The sequence below is a fragment of the Bactrocera latifrons genome, unplaced genomic scaffold (assembly GCF_001853355.1).
Source record: "Bactrocera latifrons isolate USDA-ARS-PBARC rearing strain unplaced genomic scaffold, ASM185335v1 scaffold_8, whole genome shotgun sequence".
NCBI lineage: Eukaryota > Metazoa > Arthropoda > Insecta > Diptera > Tephritidae > Bactrocera > Bactrocera latifrons.
The window spans coordinates 1,856,514-1,874,562 of record NW_017537489.1 but is presented as its reverse complement, the minus strand read 5'-3'; the positions used below and the strand labels follow the sequence as shown (position 1 = coordinate 1,874,562).

At 34.2% G+C, this 18,049-nt stretch overlaps 2 protein-coding genes across 5 annotated transcripts in view; both read right to left on the bottom strand.

The window, feature by feature from the left end:
• LOC108976803 (zinc transporter foi) overlaps positions 1 to 13,670 on the bottom strand; it is a 20,969-nt gene extending 7,299 nt beyond the window's left edge. The window contains exons 1-2 of one of the 4 annotated variants that reach the window (XM_018946155.1): positions 13,495 to 13,670; positions 12,125 to 12,452 (exon numbers count right to left, since the gene is read on the bottom strand). The gene's annotated coding sequence lies outside the window, so the exon portion shown is untranslated. Of the gene's footprint in view, positions 1 to 3,294; positions 3,315 to 12,124; positions 12,453 to 12,715; positions 12,736 to 12,758; positions 12,777 to 13,494 lie in introns of those variants that run through there. The other 3 variants (XM_018946157.1, XM_018946156.1, XM_018946158.1) reach the window with 3 other exon arrangements.
• A 654-nt stretch (positions 13,671 to 14,324) lies between these two features.
• The window catches only part of LOC108976800 (bumetanide-sensitive sodium-(potassium)-chloride cotransporter), a gene marked incomplete in the record, with an annotated part of 32,130 nt that continues 28,405 nt past the window's right edge, over positions 14,325 to 18,049 (bottom strand). Inside the window, 5 exon segments of the mRNA XM_018946151.1 lie at positions 14,325 to 14,903; positions 15,059 to 15,285; positions 15,358 to 15,587; positions 15,711 to 15,808; positions 17,624 to 17,671. Coding sequence (XP_018801696.1) covers positions 14,659 to 14,903; positions 15,059 to 15,285; positions 15,358 to 15,587; positions 15,711 to 15,808; positions 17,624 to 17,671 — 848 coding nt within the window.

Here is an 18,049-nt window from a genome sequence, read left to right as displayed (position 1 = left end):
GGGACAAAATAGATATTCATGAATAAATAAATAATTTTTTAAAAAACACAAAATTCGCGATACCTTTTGAACACACCTCGTATACATTTTGTATTTGCAACATACATAACTAAAATTTCAAAAATCTTTCCTTCCGATTTTTTTCTCCAAAACAAGAAATATCATTGCTCAAAACAATAGTTGGATAAATTTCTAAATAAAAACAAGAGCATCAAGTTATTCTCTATTCGGTTCATGGGTTTTTAATAACCAGTATATCCTCGGCGGTTTTTCATAAGTTTTCAAATTCTATTCGGCATGGATTGAATAAATTTTTGGCAGGTTTCCAATTAAATCCCAAAATGGTTTGCTTTCCGCCACAAACGCTAATTATTTTGAAATGAAAAGGTTGCCAATCTATTCTTAAGGTCACTTCGCAATTTCTCAATCACTCGATTGACTCTGCCATTGCATAAAGGCACATTTGCAGCCCTGCACAACTCAGATATCAACCTCGATGTACATATGTTGCGGGTCGTTATATTTCAAATAACATCTTCTCAGTGGGATGTTTGCTTCAGCATGACGTTTTGCAAAATATCTCTGACCACAAAAGCGGACTTTGTGTTCCTTATCCAAAATAGAAGATGGAAATTATACTTTTTGATTGCGTTATTGAAAATTTATTTATTATCATTATTATTATTTATTTATTATCATTATTGTTTATATACATGTATAAATAACGCATTGTAACAGCTGATTAGATCTGTTCCTTTTCAATGGTGAGATTATTGAGACTGTCACGTTCTGAATTGAAAAATCGTCTCAAGTCGCAAAAACTGTCTCTAACTTTAAGTCTCAAATTCAAAGAGTTGTAATTGAATCACAGTCTAAAATCCTGCTGAAATTTTGTCGTAAGGTCACGAAGGTGTCCTTTCTTTCCAGGCCAGGGTTTTTTTTTTTTTGCTTTAGAGCATGATTTACAAAGTCCTTTCTTCTCAGTTCCGGTTTTTCAAAGGACTATACAATCACAAATTCTCCAATACTTAAATTGATATAAAAAATACTAATAACAAATATTACTTACTCCTATTTTAATGGTAAAACCAATTTAATGAGAGAAGGACAAGGTGTCACTCAAACGCAAAATAACAAAATTGTAATACAAATTCACTCTCTACTCTTTTCCCTTCAATGTAAAAATGTAACGGTATCAAAAAACCTAAAAATTATACAACAGGTACGCAACGAAAAAGAATTTCGTTTTTTATATGTAAGACTAACTAGGCGCGTTAGGTACTCAAACTTTCAATAGGTCTGTAAACTAGTAACCTCTTACGAACAGAAAAGCGTAAATTAATTATTTGGGAATATTAAAACAAGCAAAAATTTTAACAGTTTTTGCTAAAAAAATCAATGTGCTGCTAATTGTTTTTTCGATTTTCGTGGTTTAGTGCATCATGCATAAGTTCCATCAAACGTTTGCCGGAGTTAAGAACAGACCAAACGACAGAACTCTTCCAGAGAAAAAACCTAAAAGTAAAACATTCTTCCACATTCTCTCTAAACTTTTCCAGTCAGCGATATATCTATCTATCGTCTACGTCAGTCAAACGACAACAGAACGTCATTAGCTGCTAAAATTAGTATGGGTAACGGTATAACTACGTAATTAAAATATTATCAGATTCATTGGCTTTAGACGCGATAATGAATCGTTTCAACTGAAAACAGAGTCAAACCCATAATGCATGACTTTGCATTGTTTCATTCATTAACTCAAAGCAAAATCGAATCGCGTCCTTGGGCTGACTCAATTCATTCATTTGAAGTTTCGATTTATTCTTGTTGTCAAAAAATAAAATATTAGGAATCATCGTAATAAGAAAATCAAATGTTTAAAAAGAAATGTGTTTTTCATGCTCTAAACGTATACGACCTGGATAAACGTCCTTATTAATAAGCCCACATACTGTACACAGTTTATGCAATGTAACAATTATAAGCCGTTACGAATCAAAGTAATACAAATTGATGTGCGGAAGTGATCTTCTATTGACAATCCACTTTTGTTACGAAAAATAAGCCAACTGCCGTCTATCAATTCAATAGCAGAGTTGATTTTGTTGACGTCAGGTAATTTTCACAATTCAAATGATGATTGGATTAATTGAGGCACTCAAACAAATGATTATAATCACATGTGCTTCAGCGCTTCATTCACTTAGTATTTGTGTCGATAAAAAATAAAAATAAAAACAACAACAAACAAATATGGTAAAGTAATAGCTAATATATTATCAAAGTAACGGTATAATACGAATTACAAGCACCATTACTAAAATTAAAATAAACAAATTAACAACATTTAGCGCCGTTTCTTCAATGTCTGGTTAGCAGCCAATTGACAGTTAAGTTATGGATATTCTACTCTCGAAATTAAAAAAATTTTAAATGAAATAATAAAAATTTCAACTATAGATATATTTTGGGTTTACTGTTGTAACGATTATTTTTGTTCGTCAAAAACTGCTGAAATTCAAATCCCTAGGCTTTTAAATACTTAAAATTTTGGAGATACGATATTTTTGGTCTTGGAAATCCGCACAGAAGACGATCGATAGCATTCGACTGAAGAGAAAAATTATATTTTAGCTTTTTCTGGTTTTACTTGTGCCTCAAACGTCAGTGGCAACGAAATTTAAGGTTAAATTGTCGTCATAAAAGACGCGAATCTTCCAAAGGACTTACTATTAGGCCCGGAAATTGGAAATAGTCAACGAGATAGAGAACTAAATAATAAATTAACTCATGTAAGTCTCATTAAGGCGTTATATTACCCTATCATATTCCCCTACTGTATAGCCATACGAACTGACCGATCAAAGTCTTGTATGGAAAACTTTTTCATCAGACATCCTCCCTAAATTTAGTATAGATCATTTTCCAAGAAATCGTTACAAACTCTACACAAATTGCTCAGATCGGCCGACTATAGCATATAGCTGTCATACAAAATGACCGGTCAAATACAAGATAGAGATCTTTTTATACGCTATTATGCAATAAGTTAAATAAAAGTTTTTCTTGTTTACTATTATTATTTAAATATGAAATAGTTTTCTTTTTTTTTTAAGTTTTAGTTAAATTCATATTTCTGTTAACGAATAGTAAGTTAAAAGAAACAATAAAAATGTGTATCAAATAAATCAACGTCTGACGTGGTAGCCGGTGTCGGGCAAGTATTTTAATGCTGCATCACAAGACGGGAAAATATTTCACACAATATTTTGTTATTTTTTTGCGACACACCTTTTGCAAATGCAAATACCAAATTGCGACGCGAAACGCACGAAAAACGCAGGGAAAAGAATCAAAACAAAGTGAGTGCAGACAGACACCGACAAGAAACGAAACATGCGTGCGCTTATTTGCGCGACACCGAACACAGCACAACTGGAGAGTAGAGTCCAAGCCAAAATGCGACGAACCCAAAAAAAAAACAAAACAAATAAATAAAAACAAGAAAAAACATTAACGTATATTGCGCCGAAGCTAAATACCCTTCACATGTGCATTTCTGTTAGTAACTATGTGTTCAGTTTGTATGGAAGCTATATGATATATGTAGTTTCAGAATAATTTCTTCGGAGATTACATTGTTGCCTTAGAAAATAATCTAAACCAAATTTCGTGCATATATCTTGTCAAATGTGAAAGTTTTCCATNCCAAATTTCGTGCATATATCTTGTCAAATGTGAAAGTTTTCCATACAAGAACTTGATTCCGATCGTTCAGTTTGTATGACAGCTACATGATATAGTAGTCCGATATCATCAGTTCCGACAAATGAGCAGCTTCTTGAAGAGAAAATGACAAAAAAAATGCAAAATTGCCTTCTGGGTGTTACAAACTTCCACAAACTTTCACACTTACTATACCCTGTTCAGGGTATAAAAAAAGAAAAAAATCAGAGACATAAAAAGTTAATAAAATACATCCAAAAGTGTTTAGGAAATAAAACTTGCGTTGCGGCCAAAAACCAGCTGCATTCGTATGAAGTATGTRTGTATGTATGTATGCAGGTAGATTTGTATTTACCGCAACAGTCAGTTTAGTATAACCACCTTTTTGGTTGAACGCGGTGGTATTTACAAGCAAACACACAGACGAATTTATTTTTAGTTAGATTTCCAGTTTACTGACTAATGCATTTGCATGTATAACGGTGTATATACACATATGTACATAGCCCTATGTAACTATATAAGCAGAAAATCTATTGATAAAACTTGCAAAACACTTGCTGAAATTCGCAATTCCTCGGTGTCGGTGTCGGCGTGGGCGTGCGTATAGAAATGCGTGATTACGGTTAAATCATATATACATACATATGTATGTATATCTATATATACATATGCATATACCGAAGCATACCATAAGGCGCACGAACTCAAGGATGCCCGCCAAAGTCAACCGCCAACACAAAACTTTCATAAACAATGCTTAAATATTTACAAACCAACAAAAACAAGAACAACAAAACCACGACTATGAATGTGTTGCAGCATTTTCATGAACGAAGCCGGCAAAACTTCGTTAGAAATTATCGACATAATAACCAAGAACGGGCGCGTCGTACCAAGCGGTCGCTTGTGTAAGGTGGCAATTAATAGACAGTTTAATATACAAAAACAACAAATACAAACATATACTACGAATGTTATGCAAAGAACGGTTATTTGTACGAAAAAGTAAAAGCAATTCATACCTAACGGTTCCTTGCCGAAGACATTAGCTGGTGTCTAACTAGTATTTACACGAACTTCTAATTTGTGCAAGGTCGTTTTATCCACCCGCAAACACACACATACATACATGCTGGCTTTTGTGAGGCAAGGTCAAGGCTTAAAGAGAAATCCCTCGGTCGAAAAGTCATCGAAACAAAGTTTCCAAAGTTTTCTTAGCACCAAAATATTGACTACCGAAAAGCGCCCAAATAAGGTTCACTTGATGACCAATAATTATTTTTTGGCGAACGGAAATGAAAATCGAATAACTGTCTGTGGCAACAATTAAAATGAATTTATTAAAGCATATCATACATATAAACATACATACATACATATGCATATGTTTACATACATACATATGTCTGTAGCTAAGGCGGTATTTCATTGAGTTTATGTGACAATTTGGTACTGGTTTATTGACACTGGCTGGAAATTGTTGCCTACATGACCAAAGCATGGTATGTACATATACAGTAGCGAGCAAAATTATAGCACATAACATATTTATAAGATTTCTCATACTATCTCTAAAGAAATTTTAACTAAACAAATAACAACTGAACGATCAAAATCAAAAAAAAGATTTTTCTAAAGAAGGGCCTTGGGTCAAATTTATCTCACTCCTACTTGAGCTATGTATCTATAACCTCAAATCATCACATTATATTGGTAAAGAATGCCAAAAAATTTCGGTTAGGAGCAACTTGCAGACCTCGAAATATACTGCTATATGTAGATCCATCAATATCAGTTCGAAAAAAGTAATTGCTACAGATGTGTCACACCCAAAACTTGTCATTATTTCATACAGAATTTTTCTTCGAGGTAGGGTTGAATCGTTTTCACGAAAGACGGTTCTAGCATAAAAATCGTAACCGAAGTAGACCCGAATTTTTGTCCAATTAGGGAATATCAACTCGGATTCAGAAAGCCCACCGTCAACAAACTGATTGGACCTTATCAGTATGGCATTAGGCCTGGAAAAACAACAACTGACCAGATATTCACCATGCACGCTAAACTTTGGAAAATACCCGTGAAAAGAGGATCGATACACACCACCTCTTCGTCGATTTCAAATCCGCCTTCGACGGCCGCGATGTCTGAGCTTGGTATCTCCACAAAACTAATAATGTTGTGTAAACTCCGAGCCGTTCGATACCAAACGCGGTTTCAGACAAGGCGACTCTCTTTCGCACGTACCTAAAGTACCTAAATAGAGAAGGTGACATATTCTATAAGATTGTACAGCTGCTGGCGTACGCCGATGATATTGATATCATTGGCCTCAACAAGCGAGGAAGCGCAGCAAATGGGAATGGTAGTGAATTGACGCCAAACGGAAAAAAGGAAAAACGACTGGCGCGCTCTTATAAACTCGGCTATAACCGCGTAAGCGGTGTCTACGTCAATAAAGAAGAAGAAGAAGGAATGTCAACTCGTCTGTAAAATTACGTATTTTACTAACAAATATCAATAACGGTTCAGCAACAGATCAGCATCACTGTCAAGGTAGTTCAGTATCAGTATACCATATGTAAATATAAATTTGTTACAGCCTCAACTGCAGCGTCACAAGTTTTAAACATGTCGGCAAAATGCCTTTATGTGGTTCACCAACGAACTAGAGCTTTTCTACAAGTACTAATTATTAGTAATAATTTTGCGGAAGTGATTTGTCGACGCACAAACATATTGATATCGGGCAAAGCTCTAATCCAAAATAACAGGAAAGCTTAATTTATATAGCTTAATTAAACGATAGTGCGGTGACGTTTCACTAATAGATGATTCAGTAACTGCGAGAATGCAAATGTCAAAACTATTGTGCGCAGTGACGTTTTTTGACACCCATGAAATGTCACAGTTATTTTTAAAGTTGCCGACATAATATTTTTACATTTCAGTCATGAAGCGACAATACTTTAATGTGAGGAAGAGCCTTACTGATCGATACTGTTTGATTGACACCGACTGCTGTGTGTAAACTGACCTTAACAGTTATCACAAATATAAAACTTGAGGTAGTAGGCTGACGAGATGAGTTGTCTAATCTCAAAATTAAAAAACAAATTGTGTATGATTGAAATATAGATATGGTTGTCATTGCCACAACATAATGCAGCAGTAAAATAAGCTATATATATCTGTTAACCATGATCAAATAGGAAGTTAAATACAGTGTTCGTCCTATTTATGGTTCCAGTCAATCCTTTGTATTGTTGGAACAAATTAAATTATATATTTATACCCTGAACAGTCAGAAAGACACGTCAGATACTCGTTAAAGTGAATAAGTAAATGAGCATGAGTTTTTGAGATATCGATCCGAAATTTTACCAAAATCCTTTTTCCTCGAAGAGTTACGGAATCGCCTCAATCGGGATTATCGATTAAAGTTAAGTTTTTTTCTTGGTCTTTCAGCTTTTTGCCATCTAAGTCAATTATACAGCTATCATGGTGCTAATATTTTGCTCTTAACTGTATTAATAATATATAGTATGTACACTATAAAAATTACATTGAAACAGCAAGTAAGTTATCAATCAGTAAGTCAATACGATCGAATTCCTCATTCGAGTTGATTGCTTAGTTGGTCAAGTGCAATTGACTGTCCCCTTTTGATGTAATCAAATTCATTTAAAATTCTATACAAACGATTGAATGAAATCAAAATTAAAATATAACAGCAATACACTAACGAGCACATTTAAATGCAAACAGCATACTAATTACATACATACGTACATGCATATGTATGTATACTGTAAAAACATATTAATCATACGCACATCTATGTAGGCATATATTTATTTCAGAAGTACATATGTATGTATATGGTTCCGTTTGTCTGTATACATCCGAATTAGTGCCTCAGTTTTAGAGATATCGAACTGAAATGAGCACTTTTTTCTCTCTTGCTGCCTCTTTGGCATATAGCTGCTATGCAAACTGACAGTTCAAACTCACGAAAAATGATATTTGGTAGAGATTGTTAGACATTTTGGGTATAAATCGCATTCTTTCCGGACTCGTCCCGATAAAGCTGATTTTTTTTTCAAAAGAGAACCGTAAACAGGCTTGGACATGCTTGATCGTACGAATTGCGATCCCACAAACATGGAGAGCCGATGACACATGGTTTTATGAGTAACAAAGATTAGTTTTTATCGATATTCGTGTACCATGAATTTGTTCTGGAGGAACAGACGGTAAATAAGAAGTTGTATTCGGTATTGAGGCGTTTGCGTGAGAATATCCGTCGAAAACGGCCGGAATTGTGGAAGAACATTTTATGAATTTTACACGATGATAACACACCATCGCATCGAGCCACGATTGTGACCGAATTTAAACCGAAATCGCAATAAATACCATCGATCCATTTAGCTGTGTGATTTTTTTTGTTCTCCAAAACTGAAATTGCCGCTCCGTAGAACTTTTTTTTCAGTCGATCGAAAAAATAAAACAAAATTCGTTGAAGGGGCTGAAGTCCATCCCAAAAAGTGCTCATGAAAAATGTGGCGAGAACTGGAAAAATCGTTGACATAAGTATATCCCATCTGAAGGTGACAAAATAAATATTGGTGAATAATTATATATTTCACGTTTTCTTTACAATTTCCGCACAATGTATTTAAGCTTCATATATCATTGAAAGCTGAACATCAGTCGTCAGCTGTCTTCAAGTGCAATAAACCATATTTCACACAAATTGAACGTGCATTTGAACAAACCTCGGCATGTTGAAGCTTATTTGCATATATACAATCTTACTTTCATACACAAACATGTGTGTTTATGTAATACTCCGAATTCTGTAATTAAAGAAAGCCGCTTTCATATCATTTTAATCTACCTCTTAACAAGTTTATTTTTTCCTTATTTTTAATCAAAAACGCTTAAAAATGCAGAATGCTATTGACCCAAACTTTAGCATATTGTTTTACAAGTACAGTTTCGTTCTCAAAAATAAGAATTTGAAGCTACTGAAAAGTTTTGAAGAAATCCCTGAACATTTTTACGGGACTTGACTAAAGATATCGGTTCTACGCTCAGAAAAGAAGGATTATGTAGATTTAGCCGGTCAAAAACTACTACTCCAACAATATAATAGAACAAAGAAAGTTTTGAGATTTTACTAGGCAAATAGTGTTGGAGAATGCTGCCGAGGTGACAGTCCTGCCGAGTAATTCAGGTCAGTTCCTTACCATCAACCAGCCAAATTCAAATATTTTTAAAATGTTATTTAAAAAAAAAATCTATGAAAAACTCCATGTATTTGCCTTGCAGATGGTTATAACCTCTAAACCCCCCACACAAACCGAAATTGTCTCGAAATATGATCAATATTGACGTAACATTAACGTAAAAAACATAAAGTAACAATAAATATTTCTCGGAAATAGCCTTGATAAGCTTATCAATTAAAATTATGAAAATTTGGCAGAAACAAGAATTTCACACCGATAACAGTGTTGTGATTCAACTGGTAATTTTTCGTACACAACTGTAGATATGCATATGCTAGCGTCAGCAAATACAATACAGAAACTAACAAATATAAAAGCATACATACGCATATGTATGTATATACATATATGTTTATGTATACTAAAACTTTTTGCAGGGCTCAAAATTTTCGTCGAAATCTGAGCCGGTATTGGCATTTAATGCTCAGTTTGCGTCTCAATGTTTGTATTGTGGTTTGTTATTTTGTACAGTGTGTGATTACACGCGCAATTTGAACCTTGTGATAAATTACATTTTTATAATTTTAGTGAGCGGAATTTAACTTAAACAAAAACAAAAAACCTTTCATCGCGTTTCACATTTCGTGGAGAGCCGCCGATTTTTGTGTTGGTCATCAATATTAAAAGCGAAAATTTATATTCACATTAAATTGTTTTAACAACGCAAATCATTTTCACATGGTATAATCACTCTCACTAACTGCAAACAACTTTTTCCGAAAAAAAAAGATATACATATGTATATTTTTCCCAATGAGCCAGATATTACAAGCTAAAAACAGCGCTTTTCGGTTATAAAACTGTATAGAATTATTTTTTAATTTTTAAGGTTTTTGGAAACAAAAAGCTGCAAAATTCTGTTCATTCCACTTTTATTATTTAGCTTTTAGCGTTAATTGTATATCCGAACCGTTCCGCTAATTTGAACTCGAATGTCATTAATATGTAATTTTATTCGTAAATAGCGAACGTAATTGTCGAATTGTGCGCGTGACTCTCATTGTTGAAATAAGGACTAGAAAAATCTCAAACATTTTGGTAAAATACTGACAGCCAAAACCACCTGATAATCTAAACTCTAAGCTCTTGTCGGTATTTCCCACATGGAGATGTTACGATAAAACTCTACCAGTTTGTTTGGTGCTTTCTAAGCATGACTACTAATATTTAGTTATATGCAAACGAAGACAACCTCTACATTATCTATTTGTTAAATTTATTTGACAAAAAAGTAATAACAATAAAGATAAAAATTATAAAAAAAAAAAAATTTATTTTTTAATACCTAATTATATGCTTATGTATGAATTTGCCGGTAAAAATTCTAATTTATGAGTTATGAGTACATTTTCAGGTTTTTATCTGAAATGCTACATTGAAACAAAATTCAGCAAACAAAGGCTGATAACTCGATACCCGTGAACTACATATGTATGTATTGCATCACATTCATTATATGCACAAAGTAAGCTTTTTACTACAAGATAGCACACATTTTCAGGTTGATAACTTTGCAAGTTATAAGCTGTGTCATAGACACGTGGCTATTTACAAATCTGTTGTCTAGTCAAATCACATGATGAAAAATGTAAAACGTTGGAATATACAGTTGTGTTGAAAATAGTAATACTGAAAATTAAAAAGAGCACACATTTCCATTTAATTGATTAATAACGAAACAGTAAGCACAGTAAATAGACGTTTTTTTCGATTTAAAATATTTAGTAGGTAAAGGAAAATTTTATTTGGAAATTATTATTTTGAACACACGTACATGAATAAATTTACTGCTACTTTATTAATTAAGTAGGGACGTAATAACTGGACCCGCAAATAAACTTAATTATTTGAAAATTAAATTTAATATGACTTCTCAGGTACATATATACATATATTTATATAAATTTACATTTTCCATTTCAACAAACAAGTAAAAAAAATTTCATTAATTTGTAGGTCACACCTAATATTTATATTGCTGATTTTGCCTTCAATCAAAATACGTTTGATATAAGTACGTAAATATGTGCATACGTATACCTCATTATCTGTAGGTGTTTGCTAAATGTAAATCATATTTAAGTGCATTAATCCACGTATTCTTTATCACCTACTACCGATAATATTAGCTTATTAGGCTAAAATTCAGACGGCCAAACGTTTCTTATCACCGCATTCTTGAATTAATTAGGCAACAATTTACTTGATACATATGTGCCAAGCAACATATTAGTTTTTTATACATGTGGCTATGAGCATTTATGATTTTACAATTTGTAGGTATGTATTCCTGTTGCATACGTAACATCCGTCCTCCAAACTTTGCCGAGACTTATTTATAGTTTTATGAAACATTTTCGACAACATGCAATCGCCACTGGCACGTTTGCCCGCACTCCCCGGATGTCGGCCAAATCAATCTTTAAAAATAGTACATATATATACATACATATATGAACATTGTAATGTCCACATGGTTTTATTAAACACAAAATTGCGCTAAATTGTCAACGTTAATGAGAGGCAATGAGAAATATTTGTATTTATAAAATTGGAATCAGTTAGAAGAATATATAGAACGCCAACGATGAATATTGTCCTACGTTCAAACTTCTTAATATAGATATTTTAATTATGGCAAGCTATAAATATGCATTGTTTGATCAGTTATTTTCGTGTGGTCCAGTATTCAAATATTTAAATAGTTTGTTTACTTTTTAATCTTATTAAGTGCATATTTTATAAAGGGAAAAAATACGCTACGTTCAGGGTATGGAGACCAATCGTTCAAAATGTCATATGCACGTATATGATATATATAATCGTTAATTGCTGTTGTTGTATAAGAATAATATAATTTTGCAACAAATAAAATACCACTTTTACTTGAGATCTAAAGAAAATTTAGGATTAAGTAAACTTTTTTTCAATCTGATATTATGAAATTGCCATAAACCGGCTTTTATTTATGGTGGTACACATTGTTTCATTTCCATGTGGAAAGTAACTCTAATAGGAGAGAAATATATTAGACTTAACTTTATATTTTTAACAAAAGTTACATTACACTTCAAGGAGTAGAAATAATTCATTACCTTTGATCACTAGTCAGTAATACCACGTATCAATTGTAACTATTCCCAAATCGAAGCTGGTTCAGATTTTTTACAGATACAAGGATCCTTGTCGAATACTTGACAGTGGAAACGCAGAAACACCTGCCCTTTGGTTTTTATAACAATTAATGCTGCTTGACAAATAAACTTGGAAGAAAAACTTGTTACACATAGTATTCACTTTGTGCTTATTACTTTAGGCTAATCTGATTTGGCGTCCGCTTTTCTGAACACGATGCGCCGTGCACTCCTTTTATAGATTTGGGTTGGGTTTAGTATCGCGCCGGTTAATTTTGGCTCACCGTACCTAAATGAGAAAACCAAATGAAAAATTTTAAACACGCATGTATGCTTAAATTATCGAACTTTGTTTTAAATAATATTTTATAAAAATCGGTTCACAAATTTTTCCACAAATTCACTTTAAAAAATGCTATTTTTTGCAAAATTCTAAATATATGCTAGTGTATTTTCATCTGTTTTGAATGGAACCAAACCAATTATGGATACATTTTCACGCACATATATTACTTATGAATTATAAAAACCACTAGTAATGTCTTTAATTACTTTTGATTGTTAATTTCTTTGTAAATCTTTAAATAAAATACACCTTTTTCTGCATTGAGTTCAATAATGCGGAAAACCAAAATGACTGCCTAATTTGAACTGTCAAATTACCGAGAAAGCACGAACAAAAGGGAATAAATTAAACCCACTTAGCAATAAATGTATGAAGTGAACGCGAAAAGGTGTTCAATACTAAAAAACTGTAGATTGCGTAGCCGGTGTTGGATCGGCCAGGGTTATTTTTTTAAAGCGCGGCCGAAGGCCGCCAGTACAGAAAGGAGTTCTACGCGAAGAACCCTGAACACCCCGGTGTTGGATCGACCAGGGTTATTTTTTCAAGCGCGGCCGAAGGATGGATGCAGTTATATACGTATATACATTGCACTGAAACATTTTGGCTTTCTTTATTTTGATTTCTTGTCCATACCAAAATGTTGGCTGGGTTGCATTGGTTTCAGTTTGTATGGAAAAATGAGCAAAAACACTGATTTTTGGTCATTTTCAAAGGCCTCCCTACAGGTCCATAGGGGATCTAGGGGGTTGAGGGAGGGTTTATTAAAAAGTTCGATCCTTCCTCTTTCCAATAAGGGGTCGGGAGTGGGGATAGCCCGACCCTGTTTTTCTCCATAAACGATATTTAACCGGCGCGATACTAAATATTCCCCATAGATTTGGCTACGTTTCCAACTCATTAATGCCGAATGCGATTTGTCATTTTTGTGAATCAGATGTGCGATTTTATAGATAACACTTTTATCAATACTTTAGCGCAAACATACGCGCAATATTCAACCAACAATAGAAGAAATTGAAGTTTACATATGAACCGGATTATTATTACTAAACTTGCAGATTAAATATTTTGCCACTATTCTGCACACTACAGGGTCCACTTTCCCAATAGAGTTGCCTATTGCATAAACCAGAGATCTACCATTTGTTTGTTTAATATAATATGTCCCTTGAGTTCGTTCAACCAAATTAAAAACTAATATTAAATAAAGCAATTGAGCATGTGATTTTTAAATTACTAGCACACTTCAAAAATTATACTTCTTCAAACTTTAGTAATTAATTTATTTAAGCGATAACCACGTAATACAACACTGTGCTGCGTGACGACTCTATAGGCAATGAACGGAACCACGAGTGGGACGACTATTTCAAGTGGAATGTATGCGCGAATGAAGTGGCAATATTACATATGGAATGGTTTGTGTATATGCTGAGTCATTGTTTTGCTCATGATTGGATTGATTATCAGCTTGAGAAGTGACACAGGGTGCTTCGGAAATGTTCTAGAAATTTTCATACGTACTGTACGCAATTTAAATATTGCGAATTCACGGTTATGGGTGAAAAGTTGGTGTACGAATGCTTTCATTATAAATATAAATACGTCCGCACTACTTAACCATAACGGATGCGGATTTCAATCCATTGAAAAACGGTAAACGCAGCTCGAAAAAAAAATTAAGGCTATTAAAACCACAATACTCTCCTCACATTCACGTGCTTGAGGAGAGAAATACAAATCTTTGTTGTCCAGGAGGTACTAAAGTTCTTCAAATACACATACACATACATATAAAGATAATTGTGTGTTTCGTGCTTTAATATATCGTTTTACTCTGTTTTCAGAAAAATTTTACAATTCTTACGACGATGTACATAATAATTAATATAATTAATTTCATTTTTACATTAGCGAATGGCTTAAAAAGGTCATATTAAAATAAAATTAAATAAATAAGATATATTAAATAAAAGAACAGTGAAAACAATTGATGAATGCTGATTTTTTTTGCTTGTGCACACAGCACTTACAAAGTGACATTGTACTTATACATTTGTCTATATGTATATACAAAAAACAATACACACACATACAATTTGCATATGTATGTCTGTATGTGCGCATGATTTCGTTCAGGTGCAATTTTCTACGAGTAAAAGGTTAAAACGCTTGTCTGATTGCCGCGCACGAATAAGAATGGCGGCATGTCACGACTCAAACTCTCCAGCCACGCCATATATAACGGTGCCGAGACAATATTCTTGCGCGGCATCGGTAACGTCATCACGACCAGATCGGATTTCATAGATTGTTCGTGTAAATATTCACGCAGACGCAGGTAACGATTGGTTTTGTCTTGTACTGCCATTAAATCATCTTCGGTGATAATTGCTGTAAAAGGTGAATAGAAAAAAATATTTATTAGAAAACTGAATTAATGTCTTCCACTTAATAATAATAAATATCAACTTTTTAACGAAGCGAATTGTCAGATTAAACACATACATAAATAACAATTCGAAACACAAACTTAAAACCTTACTCACATTCATCATCTGCTGCCACATTGGAAGGCCCATTATCCTTGTCACTACTCACAACAAAGTCCTTGATAAGCTCATTAAAGAAAGTTGTTGTTGTTTCTTGCGGCTTCTTGGTTATGTCGGGTATCAGCGTCAAGTCTGAGTAATCGATACGGAATTTCGACAATAGACTAGCCATCGAACGTTGTTCGAATTCCAATTCTGCCTTTTTATTTGCCAAAGCGTATACTCTGAAAAATACAGTCAGTCAATAAAGTTCAAAAATATTCAAAAATAATCATAGGTATAATTATATTACACACCTCAATTTGCACGATTGCCATGTGCGTCGTGTGCTGATTATATACGGCAATAGTAGTGTTAGACCACCGTCGTCGTAGAGCCACCAAACATCGATGACGGCATGACTGCGCTTGCGTGTGAACTGAGACAGCTCCATTAATATTTCTTTAGGTAATTCGGTGCCACCAGGACCCTTATATAGCGAAGCGGGATCATTGTGCTTCAGCTTAGACTTGCGTAGGGAATTGGTCTGAAAATTGTAAAGTTTGATGAGATATACTTGGTCGAAATTAACGCTATATATCATAATATTAAGCAATATTTTTTTTTTTTTTTAGATATTTTAGACTTTCGTTCGCATATTTACACTCACCAAGAGTTGTGGTGCCTTTGGATCCACTGGATCGGGCAAGCCGGAGACTTCTTTAACTTGTGTGCCAGCCATGAAGGATAAATCGCTGGTGCTGGAGGCTAATTTTAGAAATAAAATTAGTAAAATTATTACATTTGACATAAATACTTATGGTTTATTAATTAATATTTTAAGATTACAATTTTTATTTTAAATGAGAAATATTGCTCTTATATCTAAAGTATCCTAAAGCAGGTTTCACGCTGAATTCCACTCTGCGGTGGAAGCAGAATGTTAACCTGATGTTATTGGCATTAATTATTGCACTAAAGGTGTGCAATCGACTGACCAGAAAATACTGGGGCTGCAGGACAAGTATCGTTTGGTGGTTGTGCACCATGATCGTGTGACCGATAATCATATATGGGTTCCGACTTCGAAGTTGCACGACTCGCATGTGCACATGTTCGATGGCAGCACTTGAAATCATGCTTGAACTCACACCACAGCAGAAGGGTGTAGCAGCGAATGACAGAGTTAAGTGCCAAGTAAAATACCATCCTCCCAAGGGACAGCATTACCAAAAAGGTTAACTTCGCCAAGAAGTTCAAGGTTACCCTTGGTAGCAAGGCTGAATGGAATGATTCGACTGTGAATCTATTGCTTAGTTTAGTACAATCAAGTGCTACACTGACGGCTCGAAAACGTCGGAGGGAATCAGTGCAGAAGTGACAGGGTAGAGAAGGGCTGAATAGCCTAGCGGAATGTAATGAGCTGCACCTCATCTTGGTGACCGGTCACAAAGGTATTGCCGAGAACGAACTGGCTGATGAGCTCGACTACTTCGCAACATCCACTAACATGAACCTTGAATCCTTCAATGGGGGTAGCTCCACAATGGTGAAGCAGTGGGTAGGGAGAGACATTGACAACAACTAAATGACATGCCGCATGTCCAGCCAAGTTGCTAATGAAGGTCTACCCTCAATATATTTAAATATGCAATCAACCTCGCTAGGGATAAACTCAGACCACTGGTCGCTTTTTTCACTGGCCACTGCAAGAAGCTGAAGAAGCACTTACACAACAGGGGCTTAGCTTCTTGCGTTAATTGCCGGTTGTGCGAAAGGGAGACTGAAACACCAGGACCTCTGCTAATTGATTGCGCAGCAGTCTGCAAAGGCAAGTTAAAGACCCTTGGCTCCATGTTGTCAAACAGGGATCACATCGCTTCGCTAGCACCCAGCAGAACATAGTACTTTTTTATTATAATGTGTGTGAGTGAGTCTTTGTGATTTAGGAGAGTACATAATAGGCCTAAGATCAAACAACGGTACACTTCATAAATAAAGAAAATTCCATGCAAGAACTAAATTTTTAACTTCAGTTTGTGTGGCAGCCACATATTATTGTGATCCTATCTACACAATTTATTATAATCTTTTCTTGGATAATAATTCAAGCCGCATTTCCAGAAGATATGTCTGCAAATAAAAGTTTCCCATGCAAGGACATAACTTTTATCGGTCAGTTTGTATGGCAGCTATACCATTAGAGGTCCGATAACGGCGATGCCGATAAATGGGGAGAAAAGGTGTGTGCACCATTTTCAATCGTTATCTCAATATTGAGATATTCATTACTATAGGGTCTCCGTCGTTTTCTTCTGAATAAATGCTTTGCGACTAACTTAATATACCCTGTTCAGGGTATAAATATTGACGCATACCCTCGCGGTATTTAATCGTAATTTCATGCTTCATATTCTAGGTTATTGTTTAAGATAAAAAGTCTCTATTAAGTGTTCGAATTATCACTATTAAGCAAAGCCGACTTAAGGTACTTATACATACAGTCACAAATATATTATATAGTAATAACTAAAATAAGCAATATATACAGTTATAAGTCATAAAATTTGGCATGCCACTTACATTTTAATTGTCTCAAACCATTCTCTGTTCTAGGCGAGTCTCCAGCATCTACAATTGAGCCGCCAAATGCAGTGCATTCACATGTATAAGTATGTACATAGGTATGCGGTACAAGTGCAGCAGGTGATAACGGATTTTGAGGGTATATTGGTGTGTATATGTATATGTACATCGAGACAATAAGGGTGAGGTTCAAAGAGAATAATAACAAAAGTGCAATCATGCAAAGAATATGGAAATATAAAATGAAATAAATTATTAAGTAGAATCTAAAATTGGCTTAGGAAATTATAAAAAAAATAATAATAATATAACATGCTAGTATAAATATTTTGTAAATTAGCTGTGAATGTACATATTTAGTTTCGCTAAAAACTGACGTGATATAAAATGCTAAAAATAGAAGATATAGCAATTTTGTATTAA